Raw genomic sequence first — 17,850 nt, forward strand, 5'->3', positions numbered from 1 at the left:
GGAATTAAAAGCAAACAATTTTTGGAGCTGGTTATCGAAAATAATATCAATACGAATTTATTTTATATACATTTCAAATATGACTTTAAGAGCACTACCTTCAAAAATACATCCGATTTTTTATAATAAAGAATATTATCTTGCCTCCCAAATAGATATACACAAACCGCAAATCACCGCAAATATATATTTTAACCTCATCAGAACTTTGTAAATCCAGATAAACTTAAAACTATCGATATCTATTTATCGATTTTAAAACGAAGAACACGAACCGTGAGGGTAGCATCAGCTGTTAAACCTATCCATTGTTTACAGTTTGCACTGAAAAATTAAGACAAAACACTGAAGTTGTTAATTTCTTTTTTATAAAATATGTCTGTCTAAAGTTCAAACAACTGCAATTGTGCCAGTTTTGTTAAAGCAGACGTGATGTTTTTGGTACAACATATTTAAATTAATTTAAAGGAAGGTTTGAAAAAGTTTTCAATGTAAAAATATATTTTAGTTTTGGAACAGGTCATCAACAAGAAATGTTAATCCTACAGCGAGACGAACACGCGAATCTCTTGGGGAGGATTTTGTGCGAAAACTAGATGCATTACACGATGACGCTTTGCGCACAGGCCTAGTAACAACATCTGATTTGCAAGAAGCGTATAGGAAATCTCGAGATGCAGACCTTAATCCGAATAAAATTAATATGTGGTATGTGCTAGGCTTATTGGCGTTCATAATGGTAGTAACACCATTATTTTATGAGATAATTACGTTTCTTTTGGGAGTGCGTTGCTTTTTGCCCAACAATTATATTGTTTCGGAGGCAACAAGACCTATAAGCGACTGCGACTTCTGCAGGTAGAATGAAATATGATAGTTAAAAAATTATAGCTAATGCGTACAATTTCCCAAATTTCAGGGATGTAACAGGACCTAAGATACTACAAAATCTGACGCGAGAAGAGTTTTCACCTTATGCATATTCATCGCAGCCAATTATAATAAAAAATGCTGTTGCACACTGGAAGGCTAAGCAACTTTTAAATTTCGATTATCTAAAAGACTTATATGAACGTATACCCGGTGCAATGGACGAGAAATGTCAATTTCTTAATTTTCGTTCGGATTTCAAATCGTTGCAAGATGTTTTTGCAATGCCTAGCGTTCGTTCAAATTTAAGCATAGGTCAAACGCCGTGGTACGTGGGTTGGAGCAATTGCCATTCAGTTGTATTAGAAGAATTGCGTAAACTTTATCCGCGTCCACATTTTTTACCTGTTGATGCCGAAGTGCCAAATACGGATTATATATTTATTGGCTATGAACAAGGCGATTTTATGCATGTTGGTTATGGTTTTACTAATTTAATATAATAATTATTAAATCTTTATTCTAGTTGGATTATATTCCGCGTCTAGTTTGGCAAGCTCAGTTGCAAGGAAACAAAAGTTGGATTGTAGCACCGACTCCAGAATGTGATCACGTTTGTCAATCGTTTTCCTTCTATGTAGAACCCGGTGATGCAGGTGCGTTATATGCATTATATTTACTCATCGATTAAAAACTATAAATGTATTAATTTCGTTATTTAAAGTATTGGTTGATACCAGAATTTGGTACCATGGCAGTTCTATTCCTAACAAAGGACAATTCGCACTCACCATACAATCGGAGTACGGTTAAGCAATAAATATTCACTCATAAGATTCGTTTAGCTATATTTATTTTTAATAGTAATTTTAAATAAAGCCAAGTAAGTAAATTTATTTTTATTTCTACACAAACTTTAAATTACACAGGCCAACAAAAAATTGTTTGTTTTGCTGCCATACAAACTGAATGATCGGAATCAAATGCTTGCAAGAGAAACTTCCTCATTTGACAATATATCTTCACGAAATTTTGCTATGAGTTATTGTTTATAGAAGTAATGTAATATTGAAAGAAATTGTTCAGATCGGCTCACTATAGCATATATGTAGCTGCCATACAAACCGAACGATCGGAATCAAGGGCTTGTATGGAAAACTTTCGCGTTTGACATGGTATCTTCACGAAATTTGGCATGGATTACTGCTTAAGGTAACAATATAATCTCCTTAAAAACTGTTCAGATTGGATTACTATAGCATATAGCTTCCATACACCTGGACACATAGTTACTAAAAGAAATACACCTGTGAAGGGTATATTAGCTTCAGTGCAGCCGAAGTTAACGTTTTTTCTTGTTTTATTATTCTTCGTTCGTAAAATTGTTGTAGACCGGTGTAATACGAAACAAATATCTTAATAATATAGGCATGCTGTTCTAAAATTCATACAAATTATATTAAAATCATTCTAAAATGAGATATATGTACATATCTGACACAAACTTAACCAAAGAGGCTAAATTGACATTGAGTTGATGAGCAAAATCCCAACCAGAAGAATGCAATTGATGATACCCAGGTCTAGAGCAACACCCATCACGTTTAGAATAAAGGAATTTATTATATGTAGTATAATATAATTTCACATATTTTCGGCATTCAACTAAAATATGTCCAACATTATATTGTACGTTCAGCTAATTTTAATAAGATTGACTGATATTTACGGTATAAGACTAACCGGAAGTTTGAAAATCTTTTATCAGGTATAGGGAAGATAGATGTAGTATTGGTACCCGATTTTATCTATTTTTGGCATTACAGTCGACGGGCATAAAATAGAACCCTTTTGTTTTTAACTGTTCGTTTTTTAGTTTTTTTTTATCTTAAAAAATAATATCGGAGCCAGAAGAAGTACTCAGTAGAGAAGAAATCACTGTGACTGCACCCTTTTATCAAATTATTAACTCCTTCAAGCCAATTGAATTTTCGATTTTAATTTCAGAGGGTTTAATGTATTTCAAACCCTGATTCTAATTTCTAGTAATTCTACTGAACTGCACTTCAGAGTATGAACAGGAAAACATGCTCTCTGAGTTTCATTAATAGCCCTGACGAGCACAATTAATGCGCCTTAAGCAACGCTAATGCGCATTGCAATTTTATGGTGACAGACGGCAGACTTGTGCATTTAGACAGCTGATAGTGAAATTTGTTTATTTATTAAAAAAAAAGTGAAATAAAAGTGTGCGAAAAAGTTAAGAATATTGGAAAAATGGATAGCAAACTGTGCGTTGTTTATTTTCTGCCATCTAAAAATATTAAAATTTGTTTTTGTTAATATACTTGCAAGTAATTTAATTAGCAATACAAAACTACCTCTGAAGCTGTAAACGCAAACAAGGCGGCAGATTTCAAGCGACATCTGTCAAACAATAGCAGAAACTAGTCATGTTTGATGACAGTTGCCTACTGAAATTTAGTAAATTCAGCTAAATACACGAAATTCTTGTGCATTACAAACTTGCATTAACACCGGTCAACCGACATCTGTCAAAAAATAATAAAAATCGGCCATTTTTGAGCAGTGTTGCCTATTTTAATTTGGGAAATTCACCCCTTATTTTACTTCAACTATTGGGAATTACACCACAAAGTGTCAGATATTTGAATATTCAATTAAAATATGAAAATGGCTTTAAGTGTTGATTTTTCGGAAATCTCTAAAAACATATATAAAAATTACAATAAACACGAAAATAATATCAAAGAGCATAGGGTAAAAACCTCAATTATTAACCTGTCGAGTTTTTATGATGGTTATCAACGTGAAATTAAAGATATTAATTCTGAAATTACACCCTCCAAGGACAATCCTACAGTAGCAGACTTCGCAGATATATTTAAAGCATTTGAAGAGTATCCCTCCAATTTACACAAGCCAAAACGCCTGCCAATAAAAGAGCAGCAACTGCGAATGAATTGTACAATGGCGAGAGATATGACCATAATGGTTAATTCACGTGAACAATCACCAGGAAGCACTTCACTTCAAAATATGAGCTGTGCAACGGAGTTACCTTCAGCCTCGGAGATCTATAATGTCTTTAAAAAATTTCAGCAGAAACTTACACAATTTCTAAATGAAACACAGCAACAAGAATGCGCTCAGTCTTTTGAAAAGAAATTGGATCAATTATGTGCATTCGCGAAGCAGTTGGAGAAGCTATGTCCAGCTGTTAATAATATAGAACAAGCTTTCAAATCTGATGAGGAAAAAAAATTACAAAATATACTTGCTAACCTAGAAGAGCTTAATTATATGCGTGAAAATCAAGAAATATTTATAAATGGAACGCCAACAGCCAATACACAGTCAGCGCGCACAGAAAGTTTTATGAATTTAATCACCTATTTATTAAACACAGTTTCCAGTATGTAAACCGTTTTAAAATATAAAATACATAGAAATTATTGATAAGCGACTTTCTTAATAACAAAAATTATTCACTCGATGGTTCATATACTTCAGAATTATTAATGTCATCAGCCTCATGTAGAACAGTTTTTATTTGCGTTAGTGTATCGCCCACAGCGAGCAATTTTCTAACGCAGCTACTTAAATACTCGGCACGTTGATGGCTCTGTTCTAGATACTGCTCAAACTGGTCACCGTTTTGATTCAAGCTGGCTGCGAGAGTTTGCATGTTGGCGCTAAACATCTGTGGTGAATTTTCAATTATTTTAGCCAAAATCTGTACTATTTCCTTTTTACAAGAAAATGTTTTATTTGTGGAGCTATCTGCATTAGTGTTGGCACTATTTGTGCTACCGCGCGTAGATTCAATTTGAAGCATTATATTATTTGACTTATCAATGACGTCTGAAATTACATTCGACTGATGAGACATAGATTGCCGACTACTTGCTACAGAATGGTAAATGTGTTATAAAAGTAATTGACATAATGTAAATAATAAGTTAAATTACCCAATTCAGTTAGCATTTCATCGATCAAGCAAGATTTCGACTTGGTATTCATTTTTATGTTTCTGTAACAATTTGACAATTCAAACTGAATGCTTCTTCTTATTGTTACCTAGTGGTCACAACAATATACACTATGCTCACACATCTTTATATTTAAAGAAGACAAGAAAAATTTTGAAGATCTAACAAAACAATTCTTATATTCTCTAAAAAAAATTTATTTATCTTTGGCTCTTTTCAATTAATATAAGATTCTTAAAAAGTGCTTAATATAGTGTTGATGCAGTACTCAACAATATTAATATATCATTCGATAAGCAAAATAATGCGGATATTCTTAGGTTTTTTGTTTGTATTTGGTTTAACAGTAAATGTAAATTACACTCATTTCATGTGTTTAAACAAATTACATTTCACTGGCGTGCATTACTATCTTTATAGAACTAATCATTTTAACGGCTTAATCGTATATGTCCTCCTTGTCTGCAACATATTTAATGATGTCAGCTGGTTTCAGTAATTTTTCGGCATCTGAATCGGGAATTTCAAAACCGAACTCATCTTCCATGGCCATTATAACTTCCACATGATCCAATGAGTCGAGACCAAGATCATTAATGAAATGCGAGTCAACGCTGAGCTGTTGAATGAAAATATATGCATTATATAGCGTAAATAACTTGTTTTCGGTTCAATCAAATAATATTGGCAGTAACAACTGGTTAATTAATTTAAATATATATTATCGATACTAGAATCATGATTAAAAAATTAATTATTACTTCATTCACATATTGATTATTTTACCATTAAAAAACACCAATTACCTTGCTGGGGTCGATCTTGTCATACAGTTTCAGTACGAGCAAGACGCGTTCGCCTATTAATTTAAGAGTAAGTGGCGGCTTTGCAGAATAGTTTCGCACAAATTGTGATTGCCATGCAGAATTGTTCTAATGAACCGAAAACAAGAACAAAACAAAAAACCAAAAGTTAGTTCTTCTTCCAAACCTTTTATTACCTTGTCAGCAGTCACTTTGTCATAGCTTGCGACTACTTTCAAAACACGATCTTGGATTTCCTCCAAACTGCGTTTAGCTGATGCATATGTGCGCACTTCAAAAGATTTCTTGTAATTTTGCTGAATATGAAGAACGGAATGAGTGAGAAGGTTGTTTTTAATTAAATCAAAGTGATTGTTAGATGTATGATGATTTCGCTAAATTTGAGTACATGCTCTGTTTATTTTACAATTACTTGTATATATTTATGACTATCTCAATACAGGTAAGGAGCTCTACCAAAATCTAATACTTATTACTTGAATACTATATTATTTCCCCATGATTTTCTATTTTCATTATAGCAGCATCTAAAACCATTTTGAGGTTAAGAGTATGTATTGGTTGAACGCATTCTTTGATATTATAATCCTTCAACTTTTGTCCACTCACCTGATTTAGCAAAGCGCTTACGGCAGGTGAATTGCTGCTAACCTTGTGCATCAAACGCATTTGTGGCTGGGCAGTTAACGACACTGCGGCAGTTACACGCAGTGATTTTGCAGCAAAACGGCTGCAGTTACGAACAGCTAGCGTTAATGACATCGTATATGTGGTAAACTCCGACCTGTTAATAATAAATATAGTTTGAATTATATTTGTAAAAGGCTTCACAATAAAACCGCAAATTTTTTAAGAAAAAATTGTTAAATTCTGCACTGACCCTTTGGGAAGAATATTATGTAAAAACGTCAGGAACTATGTTAAATTGCGGCAATGAAAGAGACGTGCATAGACAAACTGTCAAAATTAGGGTCGTTCACAATGGAAAAACACCGAAATAATTTACTAACAAAATTTCTGGACTATATGTATACATTTTTTTGAATATTTTAAAACTGTGGGGACACAACACATCGGGCAAACGCAAAAAACTCCAATGTTGTCCATTCCAACTCCACGGCAGTCGGGACTACGTAACAGGACGAACCCGGATTTTTATCTGGGCAAGGACGGTCAACTCGGCAGAATTCTGCCGCTACGACAACAACAACAACTGACAAAAATTTTATTTAGACGACATTTTGAAGATTTCTGTGATTTTAGAATTAATTTTTAGGTATCTTTTCGAGTGAGCTAGAGCCTGGAGGTCTGTGTACAGGATGTTATCTGAGTTTTGTATACAATTATGTTATTATATGATTTTGAGTAGATTTTTTCGTTTTGAAAGATCTTCACATAAAGAAGTCGCACGATAGGGAATCGCCTTGTCTGAAACTTCGTTTGATAACGTGCCTTTTTTCGTACTGTCAAAATCAGCTTTCAAATCAACGAAGAGATGGTGTGTGTCGATTCTCTTTTGACGGGTCTATTCCAAGATTTGGCGCATGGTGAATATCTGGTCGGTTGTTGATTTTCAAAGCCTAAAGCCACACTGATAAGGTTCAATCAGTTTGTTGGCGGTGGGCTTTAATCTTTCACATAATACGCTCGATAGAACTTTATATGCGAGACTTATCCCACGTTAGTTGGCGCAGATTGTGGGGTCTCTCTTTTTGTGGATTGGGCAGAACACACTTAAATTCCAATCGTTGGGCATGCTTACGTCCGACCATATTTTACAAAGAAGCTGATGCATGTTACATACATATCAGTTCTTCGCCGCCGTGTTTGAATAGCTCGCCCAGCAATATATCGGCCCAGCAATACATATATCGGCCCTGCCGCTTTGTTGTTCTTCAAACGGTTAATTGCTATTTGAACTTCATTGATTGGGGAATCGAGTTCGTCTTCTCCTGGCATTATATTTTCACTGTCATTTAGCAGGCTGGAGAAGTGTTCTCTCCATAAGTTTAGTACGCTCTGGGCGTCGGTTACTAGATCACCTTAGGGGGTTCTACAAAAGTATGCTCCGGTCTTGAAACCTTCTGTTAATCGGCTCATTTTTTCGTAGAATTTTCGAGCATTATCCTAGTCGGCCATCCCGCAGTTCCGTTATACCTAGCGATATCTTAAAGAACTTCGCGGATTGTAGCTAGACGTTTATCCGTTTATCCACCGGGGGGAATGACAGTAATCTGCGACGGAGTCTCTCTCCTACTACGAAGCCCACACCGAATTTGTGCTCCTGTATATGGCCACTGTAGTAAATGCCACAAGGAAATACTCACCTCAGTCCTTGTCCCATCCTTCGCATTTCTTGGACGGCGGTGATGTAAGCCTTCAATCTAGCGAGGACATTAACCAGCTGGGCAGTTCCCAATTAAGGGACAGGATATTCCCTTAAATCGTTATCTTTAGTGCGTTTGCCATGGTCGTCATTAAGAGGGGGGCTCTCATTCGAGGCTGTTTGTGCTTTTTCATTGGAAGCGTTTTTAACGTGGCGGTTCTCAAACCCAGCGCATTATGCTGTGGAGCGTATGTCCGGCCTTTTCACTTCAGCTCGTCATTAAACGGATGTTCTTTGGCTACCCAGAGAATACTAGGTCTAGGACCGGAAGTCGTGAATGGCAATCAGAGAACCTTCCTCAATTGCGTGAACTTCTACACATGACGCCATATAGTACTACATATAATTATTTTCGTTTTTCTCACAAACCTCATGTCAAATATGGCGGCCAGGAACATATGTATAATTGCTAAGATTTCTGACTTTGATTCTTGCAAGTCGAAAGAATATGAAATGTTCATTGCACCCAAACTTAGCCCTTCCTTACTTGTTATACATTGGTTTGCACACATCAAGTTGTTCAGTTATAATTTTTCAAAACGTAAAACATCACAGCTAAAATCCAATTATTAAAGTGTATTTTTATACCCTGAACAGGGTGTATTAAGTTTGTCACGAAGATTGTAACACCCAGAAGGAAGGGTCGGAGACCCGATAAAGTATATTTATAAATGATCAGTGTGTCGAGCTGAGTCGAATTAGCCATGTCCGTCTGTCTGCCCGTCTGTCTGTATATATACGAACTACTCCCTCAGTTTTTAAGATATCGTTTTGAAATTTTGAAAACGTCATTTTCTCTTCAAGAAGCTGCTCATTTGTTGGAACTGCCGATATCGGACTACTGTAACTGTTAAGTAATAACGCGAAGGGTTCGGTTATAAAAATTGTACTCAGCTCTGGTTGCCCAGAGCTCCTTTATTTATAAAATTCCTTATCCTAATTCATGTATGCACCACATGCAGAGTGCATACACATATCTTAATACTAATCTACTGTACATACGGAAGTGTGTACATATATCTTAAGCATAAATGTTCCTAACGGCATACATACGTTTTTCTTATCCTTTAATAGTTTAGCAGGCTTATCTTCGCCAGTGTTGAGGCAGTACAAAGTAAATACATAAACAAACGCATAGAGATACAACAAACGCATAGAGATACATATATACATTTATATGAGGCACGTATGCATTTATATGCAATACGTATGCACTCAACAATTAACAAACAAAGATATTTGCTTAAGATAGCATATTGACTTAGGATATGTATTTAGGTAATTGAATACAAATGTGCATGTGCACTTGAAAACAACCCCATACCATGTAGCATTGCAATGGGTATTTGTACATACATATTTATATTTAGGACTTTTTTTTTGTTTTTATATTTTAGCGATAATCCATATAAATATTTGAAATATGATATCTGTTTCTACACAGATTTACAAAAATATCTCATTTACAATTGTAGCCGTTAAGAACTGTTCAGAAATCTGAACAGTAACATATAGCTGCCATACAAACTGAACGATCGGAATCAAGTTCTTATATGGAAAAATTTCACATTTGACAAAATATATTCGCGAAATTTGGTATAGATTATTTTCTAAAGCAACAATGTAATCTCCGAAGAAATTGTTTAGATCGGCTAACTATAGCATATAGCTGCAATACAAACTGAACAATCGGAGTCAAGTTCTTGTATGGAAAACTTTCACATTTGACAAAATATATTCACGAAATTTGGTATAGATTATTTTCTAAGGCAACAATGTAATCTCTGAAGAAATTGTTCAGATCGGCTAACTATAGCATATAGCTGCCATACAAACTAAACAATCGGAATCAAGTTCTTGTATGAAAACTTTCACATTTGACAGTATATATTCACGAAATTTGGTATGAGTTATTGTTTATAAAATGAGGTAATATCAGAAGAAACTGTTCAGATCGGATTACTATAGCATATAGCTGCCATTCAAACACATAGTTACTAACAGAAATGCACCTGTGAAGGGTATTTAGGTTCGGTAAAACCAAGGTTAAGGTTTTTTCTTGTTTAATTAATAAAAAATAGCGGCACCGATAACCCGGCTTTTCTACGATTTAATTTACATTGAAATAGCAACATTGCTCAATTGAGCACAAGAATAAGTACGTTGTCACTACGGAAGGCGGCACGTTGGTGAATCATTAGTGGCCGTTAGTCATTCCGTACCTACCACCCGTATCAAACGAAATTTGTCGAAGGTTATGACCATAGTGATAACGTAGAAATTTGTTGTTCTCTTTTCCATTTTTAACACAAGGGTATATTATTATACAAAAAACATTTCCTCGAATTTTTATAACATACTTCATAAATATGTAGATATTTTTGGCAAAACATCAGGCTAACGCACTGGGGTCAACATATTGGGTACATGGGGGCTTGAACAATTATGGTCCAATTTTTGCAATTGATACATTCCAGCTGGCATACTTTAAAAACACTATTTGTGCATAGTTACATGCATATGTATATACGAATATATTGATTTGTGCTTGATTTTTGTACTGGAAAGAGAAAGAATCATATGGAATTTTATTTCTGCAATATGGGAAGTAGGTGTGCTTGTGGTCTGATTCATTTTCACAACTAAACATGAAAACGTCAAGATAATGTCATATACCTAATTCGGCTGAAATTGGTCTAATAGTTATGCTATTTTATAGGTTTTTGTTTAATGGCGTTTTATGGGCGTGATCATGGTCCGATTAGGTTCATCTACAAACTCGTCGTCAATTTTTTGCCAAAGGAAAACGTGTACCAAGTACCATTAAGATATCTCAATGTTTACATAAGGTATCCCTTGCATAGAGGAACAGACAGTCAGTCACTCGAAATTCCACTCGCGCTGTCATCCTGATCATCTATGTATATGTATATTGAATATAACCCTATATCTAACTCGATTATATTTGGGATGATACAAACAACCGTTAACCGGTGCAAGAGTATAAAAATGTAGCGAAAGGGTTCAACATTCATTATTTGATGAAGGCGTGAATGGATTACAACCATAGATTTACTTGCTTTCATTAGTATAATTTACTTCCCGTCACTTACTTTAATTACTACATTTTATAAATCAGTGGACAACTGTTCAGTTCTTTGTAGTGCAGCCATACTGAAATCGCGCAGTAATTTTTCAACCAAAAATTTTATTATCAATAAGTTCCAGCGATTCGTTAAAAATTATGTCAACGTTGGTTAGTGTTATTTCTTGGTATCGGCGAGCATCGTCTTCTGACAAAGCGTTTTTTGACTTGTTGCACAATTGCCGGGGTTAGAGAGTCCGCAGTAGCTTATTATAATCGGAAAGAGCTCTCTCAACGTAGGCGCTGTCCAGCACAATATGGCGACGTCCATCGTTTCGTCTCAGTGACCGCCGTCTTCATGCAACCCCATCGCCTGAAAGGCTTCTCGGAAACTGTCCTTTACGTGCCCATCTTCGATTTTGAGTGTTTGAAAACGGATTATATTCAGCAGCAACCATACACAACAACGCTCAAAGTGTGTTATGTGTATGATAAAAATTCTACTCAAGACATCTGAGGCTTTCACACCAGGCCACCTGTCGACGGGTGCGCCCTGCACTCGACGTTTGTAATACCTTGGAATTTCTACAAAGAACAACGTACGAGCAAACTCGTCTTCCTGGCACAAACGGAAAATGAGGTGAGGGTGGTAACTGCAATTCGGTCTGGCAGTTTTGCCTCGGTAGATACACGCGCTCGTCATTTGGGAGATGTACAGCGGGATAGATCACTGCTTGGTGCCCTTCATGTAACGATAAACTGAGTATTCTCTACGCCGTTTCATTACTACTTACATAACTGCTCGCCCGAAACATATGGATCTCATCCTTTGGGCTATTTATGTATTTACATATATATTTCATAGCCTGGACCGAGCTGGAAAACTCCACATTTATGTAAGTGTTAAAAACTTTGTAAAGCAAGCGTGAATAAGAAACCTCTCAGCTATTGTCCACGCACACGCTTTCCGCGGTGCCTCTAAGATTAAGATTAACCGAACGTCCCTCTTCCTAGAGCGCCATACGTCAATACAACGGTTAATCATTTTTTTGTGTATGTTTTAAGAGCGCGCGTCAAGTCAATGTTCTCGCACACATTTATCTATTTTAGGCACAAAGATACACTGTTATGAGTAAAACACGCTAGCTCATTTTCATTGAGGTAGCTCTCACATTGGCCAATATATGCGCTACAAAGTCACCCGGAATCCGATTTAACCCATTTTTGACAGGCATAACATTGTAAGAGTAGTACTATGAACCTGAATTTCAATTATATATCTCAAAAATTGACCGATACTCTGGGGTCCAAATATTCGGTACCTAGGGCTTGAACAGGTTTTGTTGGATTCGAACAATTTTTGTTCATAAGGTGGCATACACTAAAGGCATTATTTGTGCAAAGTTTTATCCCGTTATATTAATTGCTTCTTGATTTGTGTAGTGGATAGAGGAATCAAGTGGAATTTGAAATTGGCTACATATGTATGTATGGTAAGCGTCATTATTATCCGATTTGCTCATTTTCATATCGTGACATAAGAATATGAAAAATGCCGCGTACCAAATTTTGTCGCAATCGGTAAGTCGGGTCCCGAGATAGTGATTTTATCAAAAAGTGGGAGGTGGCACGCCCATAGTTCACTTTTACACCAGCTCCCATAAAACTCTCTCATACCATCTCAGTGGTAAAATTTAATGTCTCTAGCGTATTTAGTTATTGACTTATCGCGTTTTTAGTAGTTTTGAACCGCACCGTTATATAGGGAGTGAACGAGGTTTTCATCCGTTTTCGTCCATTTTCCCAATATTGGTTGAACTTCTAATAATATTTTGCTGAGTAAAATTAGATATTGTAGCGTAAGGGGGTTAGGACAAACTTATATACATTAAATTTATTAGAGGGCGGGGTCACGCCCACTTTTTTTAAATTTTTCCCACAGGTACCTCTTGCTACTGCGATTCCCTGCGCCAAATATGAGTTTTATTTTACATCTTAATTTAGTGCTTAGTTATGGCATTTTGTAGGTTTACGGTTAATGGCGATTTGTGGGCATGGTAGTGGTCCGATTAATACCATATACGAACTTTTTTTTTTGTACTAAGAAACTTGCATACCAAGTTTCATCAAGATAGCTCAATTTTTACTCAAGTTACAACTTGCACGGACGGACGAACGGACGGACAGACAGACAGTCAACTGGATTTCAACTTTTCTCCCACCACCACCAACTTTTCTCCTCACCCTGATAATTTAAATATATATACATATGTATATATACATATTAGAGTGATTCAAAAAAAAATTATTTTTTCGTTTCGTACTTGGAAAAATAGGTTCTTAGACACCTCTAAGAAAGCCTCTCCAAACATGAGTTTTTAATTGTAACGGGAAGGTCTCCTACATACAGTTTTTTATTTTTTCTTATTATCAGATTGAAAAATTTATATCTCGCTTCCAACTACTTGAAAAAATATCTTGTTTCTTAGATTTTGTGGGAAATTGAATGCTCTACAAAAAAGGTCTATTATGATTTTTTCGTAAACCCAAACGTTTAAAAGATATTAACAGTTAAAATTTGATTATTTTTGGGAAAATTTTTTATTTCTTATGAATTTTATAACTCAATGAAAAAAAATTATTATGAATGATGAAACTCATAATTTTGTAGGAAATTTACTGCTCTATAAAAATGGTCTCTTATGATTTTTCGATTAAGTTAAGCGTTTACGAGATATTCATCGTCAAACATCAATGCATATTAAGGTGGATCAAAAAAAAAAAAATTTTTTTTTCGTTTGATACTCTGAAAAATAGGTTTCTAGACACCTCTAAGAAAGCCTCTCAAAAAATCTATTCATAATAATTTTTTTTCATTGAGTTATAAAATTCATAAGAAATAAAAAATTTTCCCAAAAATAACCAAACTTCAACCGTTAATATCTTTTAAACGGTTGGGATTACGAAAAAATCATAATAAACCTTTTTTGTAGAGCATTCAATTTCCTACAAAATCCAAGGAACAAGATATTTTTTCAAGTAGTTGGAAGCGAGATATAAATTTTCAATCTGATAATAAAAAAAATAGAAAACTGTATGTAGGAGTACCTTCCCGTTACAATTAAAAACTCATGTTTGGAGAGGCTTTCTTAGAGGTGTCTAGAACCTATTTTTCTTTTTGAATCACTGTAATACATATATATAACCCTATATCTATTTCAATTAGTTTTAGGTGATACATACCCATACATACATTAGGTGAATAAAACTATAATCTCCCATCCATCGAGGAAAGAGTTACATATACTTCGCAAAGGCTTATTCCAAAACTACTATTATGTAATAATAAGCTTTTATATAGTATAGTAAAAGCCAAATGGACCGACGATACTAACTCCACTACTTCTTCCACTATTTCTAATTGCATTAAATTAGCTAAGGATTTAGGTATTACAACTATACCGGAGGAAAAGTCTATTTCTTTTGCCCCATCATGGCTACTCAAAGAATCTTCGTTCGATCTACATCTTCAAAAACATCATAAAAAGAACACCAATTCCAGGGTTTATCAAAGTTTGTTCAAAGAGCGCATTGTACAACACTACGTAGATTGGAAACTCATTTTTACTGACGCTTCGAAGGCCGACTTCTACACGTCTTTTGCTATTGTTGATAACGTTGGAAAGACATTAAAAGCTGGACACCTGCCCAATTACAGCTCAGTATACACCGCAGAAGGCAGCAGCTATCTATAATGCGCTATCCCTAGTACAAAACTCTAATAAAAAAACATTAATATGTACTGATAGCAAGTCTACTATCTCAGCTCTCTTAAATGCATCCAACAAATCCTACCTCATTGCGCAAATTAGAAACATACTAATTGGGAACACAAAAATAAAAATTATGTGGATCCCTGGACATGCCGGTATTACCTTAAATGAATGGGCCGATGTAAACGCCAAATTGGCGGGAAAACAGCCATTGATTGTTTTTGACTACATCGAAAAAAACGACATAATCCATTTAATCGTTTCAAAACAAAAAGCCACTACGCCATCTGCAACCAAGAGAGGAAAAAACCTGCTTATCCACCATCAGGCCGTTGCCAAGATATAAAAGCCTTTGTTCGCCTTCGTCTTGGTCGTACGTAATTAACGCATTCCCATTTATTAAATGGAAACCGAATTTCAACCTGCCTTAACCATGACACATCTACTAGATGAATGCCTCTTCTTCAACTCAGCAAGAACCAGTATCTTTCAGAATAATAAAGCTCTTCATTTATTAAAAATAACATCTATTGTAAACATCACTGAAATATCTGAATTCCTATCTTGTACAAAGTTAAAAAATTATATTTACGTTATCCTTTATGGGTGTGTGGTGTACTGGATTGTTGAGGTAGTTACATAAGGGGGGGAAGGGGTGAGCTCATTTAGCCATCCGACTAAAAACGTTCAACACGACCTAAATCGAAGCTTCATTAGGCATTCCAAATTACATTTACATTAACATTAGCTGAAAGCCTCTGTAGCTAGTGCTCTTATGTTTAATGTATAATAATAATTGTATTATTATTTTACAAATAATAAATAAATAAATAAATAAATAAATAAATAAATAAAACTATAATACTCTGTAGCAACTGGTTGCAAGAATATAGCAATAAAACAACATATTATTATATAAAAACCAGTTTCTTATATAACATAGAACTTTTCTTTCAATATTCATTTCGATGTATGGCTATTAAATACGATTTTATATTGCAATTTAATTTATTATAAGAGATACATTTTTAGCTATCCGCTAAAAGTCCGCGAGTCAAATTCTCTCACTTTTGCTTTTCGTAGCGCGTACGAATGGGATAGAGTAAAAATGTATTTACCGTTAGTTTTATTGTTTTTTTCAAGAAAAGCTTTGATACAAACAGTGGTAAATTCAATTCAAGGAATCAAAACGCAATAAGATTAACAAAGACCCATTTTCAAGATTCTCTGCTGGCAGTCATTTTCTCCGATGAATGCGAATTGGTCGAATCAATGAAAACATTAACTTCAGCGATGCTACAACAATTTTGATAGAGCTTTCAATAAGTTGAGAAAAAAATAGTTTAAACTTTATAAACATGAAAAGAAAGCTAAAAATTTGGAAAAAGAAGCTACAAATATTCTCGAAGGCTGAAATCCTGTGGTGATTCAAAATAAAATAAACTCATGATTAATAACAATAAATATTTATTAGGTTATTTTTACAGAAGAAGAAATAAATAACTGGATTGAAGACAATTACTTGATTGAATGGGAACCCACTGAAGAAAATAATTCTGAATTTGAATTTGAACTAGCACGCATTAGTTCATCCGAAGCGGTATAAATTTTATATAAAATATACAATGGGCAACTGTTGAGAGAGTTACTACAAGAAATATGAATGTGCTGCAATCATTGCGCGAAAAGGCTGAATTGAATTCAGCCGAAAATTAGAAACCCGAATCATTGTGTTTTTTTTTCTAAAAATTGGAAAACAACCTATATATACATATGTATATGTACATGATACATGATCCTTCTATCCTTCACGAAAGAGATAGCTCTAATTAAGTAAACTGGTCATTAATCATTAAATAGCAAACCAAGAATTTCTAATACAGTAAAAACTCGATTAATCGGACTAATTGTTGTCGATAGGTATTCGGATAATCGAAAATCCGGATAATCGAATGTATGAAGAAAAACAAATAGATATGAACGAAAATCAATGTTTATTAAGAAATGAAAACTTACTTATGTATGCATGTACATTTTTTCTTAGATTACATTACATACATAATACTAAACTGCAGCATTAATCATGAAATAAAATATTTAGGTACGTATGTACGAATAATTTGTTTACAATATGTATTTGTTAATTTGCATTTGGTAATCATGAAATAAGTAGGTAGGTAATAAGTTTAATTTGGTTTATAATATTTGGTAATTGTCATTTGACGTAATCAACTTTTTCTCTTCATTGCTGCTATATCATGAATTCGTTTCAGTTGTAGTAAACTCACAGTATCACTCTCTGTTTGTTTTTCAAACCACTTGAGAGCTGTTTCCAGGGCATGAAATGCTACATCATGAGATGGTCCTGTATCATTTTCCACGTCTATGTTTTCTTCTGTTTCATCTTCTTGCATTTCCTGCTGTTCATTTATCTGCAAAATGTTTTCTACACAAGTGACCCACTCTTTCATATCATCATCATCACAATCCTGACATATTTGTAGCTTTGACATTACCTCATTCATATCCTGTAAAATAAAATCATCCGTATTGGTTATTGAATTATCATTCTCACTATTAAGTACTCTATTCCAATCCTTTCTTAAAGTCTTCCTTTCAATCAAATCCCATGCATCTACAACCATGTAACAACACTCCTTTAAATTCATGTCCTTAAAAAATGATAAAACGACTTCTACATTATCTTCTTCAACAGATAACAACCTACGTAGAAGTTGTTTTCTATAAAGTCGTTTCAATGTTTCAATAACACTTTGATCCAGCAGTAGTAAGGATGTCACATTAGGAAGCAAAAATTTTACATTAAACTTTCCATTTACCCTCTCTAACAATTCAGCTGAAGGATGGGTTGGCGGATTATCCAGTAAAAGTAGCACAT

The 17,850-nt window shown here is 34.5% G+C and overlaps 4 protein-coding genes across 6 annotated transcripts; 2 read left to right on the forward strand and 2 right to left on the reverse strand.

The window, feature by feature from the left end:
* The first annotated feature begins 296 nt into the window (after positions 1-296).
* LOC126762649 (uncharacterized) lies at positions 297-1,766 on the forward strand. Its single transcript, XM_050479544.1, has 5 exons — positions 297-441; positions 509-858; positions 920-1,343; positions 1,397-1,526; positions 1,595-1,766. Exons 1-5 carry the CDS (start codon positions 433-435, stop codon positions 1,681-1,683), a joined length of 1,002 nt encoding a protein of 333 aa, XP_050335501.1. The 5' UTR covers positions 297-432; the 3' UTR covers positions 1,684-1,766.
* A 1,780-nt stretch (positions 1,767-3,546) lies between these two features.
* Positions 3,547-4,353, forward strand: LOC126762652 (augmin complex subunit msd5). The gene has a single exon (XM_050479549.1). It carries the CDS (start codon positions 3,559-3,561, stop codon positions 4,312-4,314), a length of 756 nt encoding a protein of 251 aa, XP_050335506.1. The 5' UTR covers positions 3,547-3,558; the 3' UTR covers positions 4,315-4,353.
* LOC126762656 (uncharacterized) lies at positions 4,216-4,975 on the reverse strand. The gene is made up of 2 exons (XM_050479556.1): positions 4,863-4,975; positions 4,216-4,800 (listed from the first exon to the last, which is right to left on the reverse strand). Exons 1-2 carry the CDS (start codon positions 4,912-4,914, stop codon positions 4,376-4,378), a joined length of 477 nt encoding a protein of 158 aa, XP_050335513.1. The 5' UTR covers positions 4,915-4,975; the 3' UTR covers positions 4,216-4,375.
* A 219-nt stretch (positions 4,976-5,194) lies between these two features.
* LOC126762657 (acyl carrier protein, mitochondrial) lies at positions 5,195-6,678 on the reverse strand. 3 transcript variants are annotated; one of them, XM_050479560.1, is made up of 5 exons: positions 6,588-6,678; positions 6,317-6,491; positions 5,899-6,003; positions 5,690-5,815; positions 5,195-5,502 (listed from the first exon to the last, which is right to left on the reverse strand). In XM_050479560.1, exons 2-5 carry the CDS (start codon positions 6,467-6,469, stop codon positions 5,323-5,325), a joined length of 564 nt encoding a protein of 187 aa, XP_050335517.1. In that variant the 5' UTR covers positions 6,470-6,491; positions 6,588-6,678; the 3' UTR covers positions 5,195-5,322. The 3 variants fall into 3 exon arrangements, with proteins under 3 accessions (XP_050335517.1, XP_050335515.1, XP_050335514.1); XM_050479558.1 differs by lacking the exon at positions 5,690-5,815 and having other exon boundaries at positions 5,884-6,003; positions 6,588-6,677; XM_050479557.1 differs by lacking the exon at positions 5,899-6,003 and having other exon boundaries at positions 6,588-6,676.
* Positions 6,679-17,850: the final 11,172 nt, after the last annotated feature.

This window comes from Bactrocera neohumeralis, chromosome 6 (genome assembly GCF_024586455.1).
Source record: "Bactrocera neohumeralis isolate Rockhampton chromosome 6, APGP_CSIRO_Bneo_wtdbg2-racon-allhic-juicebox.fasta_v2, whole genome shotgun sequence".
NCBI classification, from domain to species: domain Eukaryota; kingdom Metazoa; phylum Arthropoda; class Insecta; order Diptera; family Tephritidae; genus Bactrocera; species Bactrocera neohumeralis.

Coding starts and splice junctions, on each gene's coding strand:
- LOC126762652 (XM_050479549.1), top strand. CDS start 3,559: ATGAAAATGGCTTTAAGTGTTGATTTTTCGGAAATCTCTAAAAACATA.
- LOC126762649 (XM_050479544.1), top strand. Junction 859..919: donor AGCGACTGCGACTTCTGCAG/GTAGAATGAAAT, acceptor CCCAAATTTCAG/GGATGTAACAGGACCTAAGA. Junction 1,527..1,594: donor TGTAGAACCCGGTGATGCAG/GTGCGTTATATG, acceptor CGTTATTTAAAG/TATTGGTTGATACCAGAATT.
- LOC126762657 (XM_050479560.1), bottom strand. CDS start 6,469: ATGTCATTAACGCTAGCTGTTCGTAACTGCAGCCGTTTTGCTGCAAAA. Junction 6,004..6,316: donor TAAGCGCTTTGCTAAATCAG/GTGAGTGGACAA, acceptor CTTCATATTCAG/CAAAATTACAAGAAATCTTT. Junction 5,503..5,689: donor ACAAGATCGACCCCAGCAAG/GTAATTGGTGTT, acceptor TTCATTCAACAG/CTCAGCGTTGACTCGCATTT.
- LOC126762656 (XM_050479556.1), bottom strand. CDS start 4,914: ATGAATACCAAGTCGAAATCTTGCTTGATCGATGAAATGCTAACTGAA. Junction 4,801..4,862: donor TGAAATGCTAACTGAATTGG/GTAATTTAACTT, acceptor ACCATTCTGTAG/CAAGTAGTCGGCAATCTATG.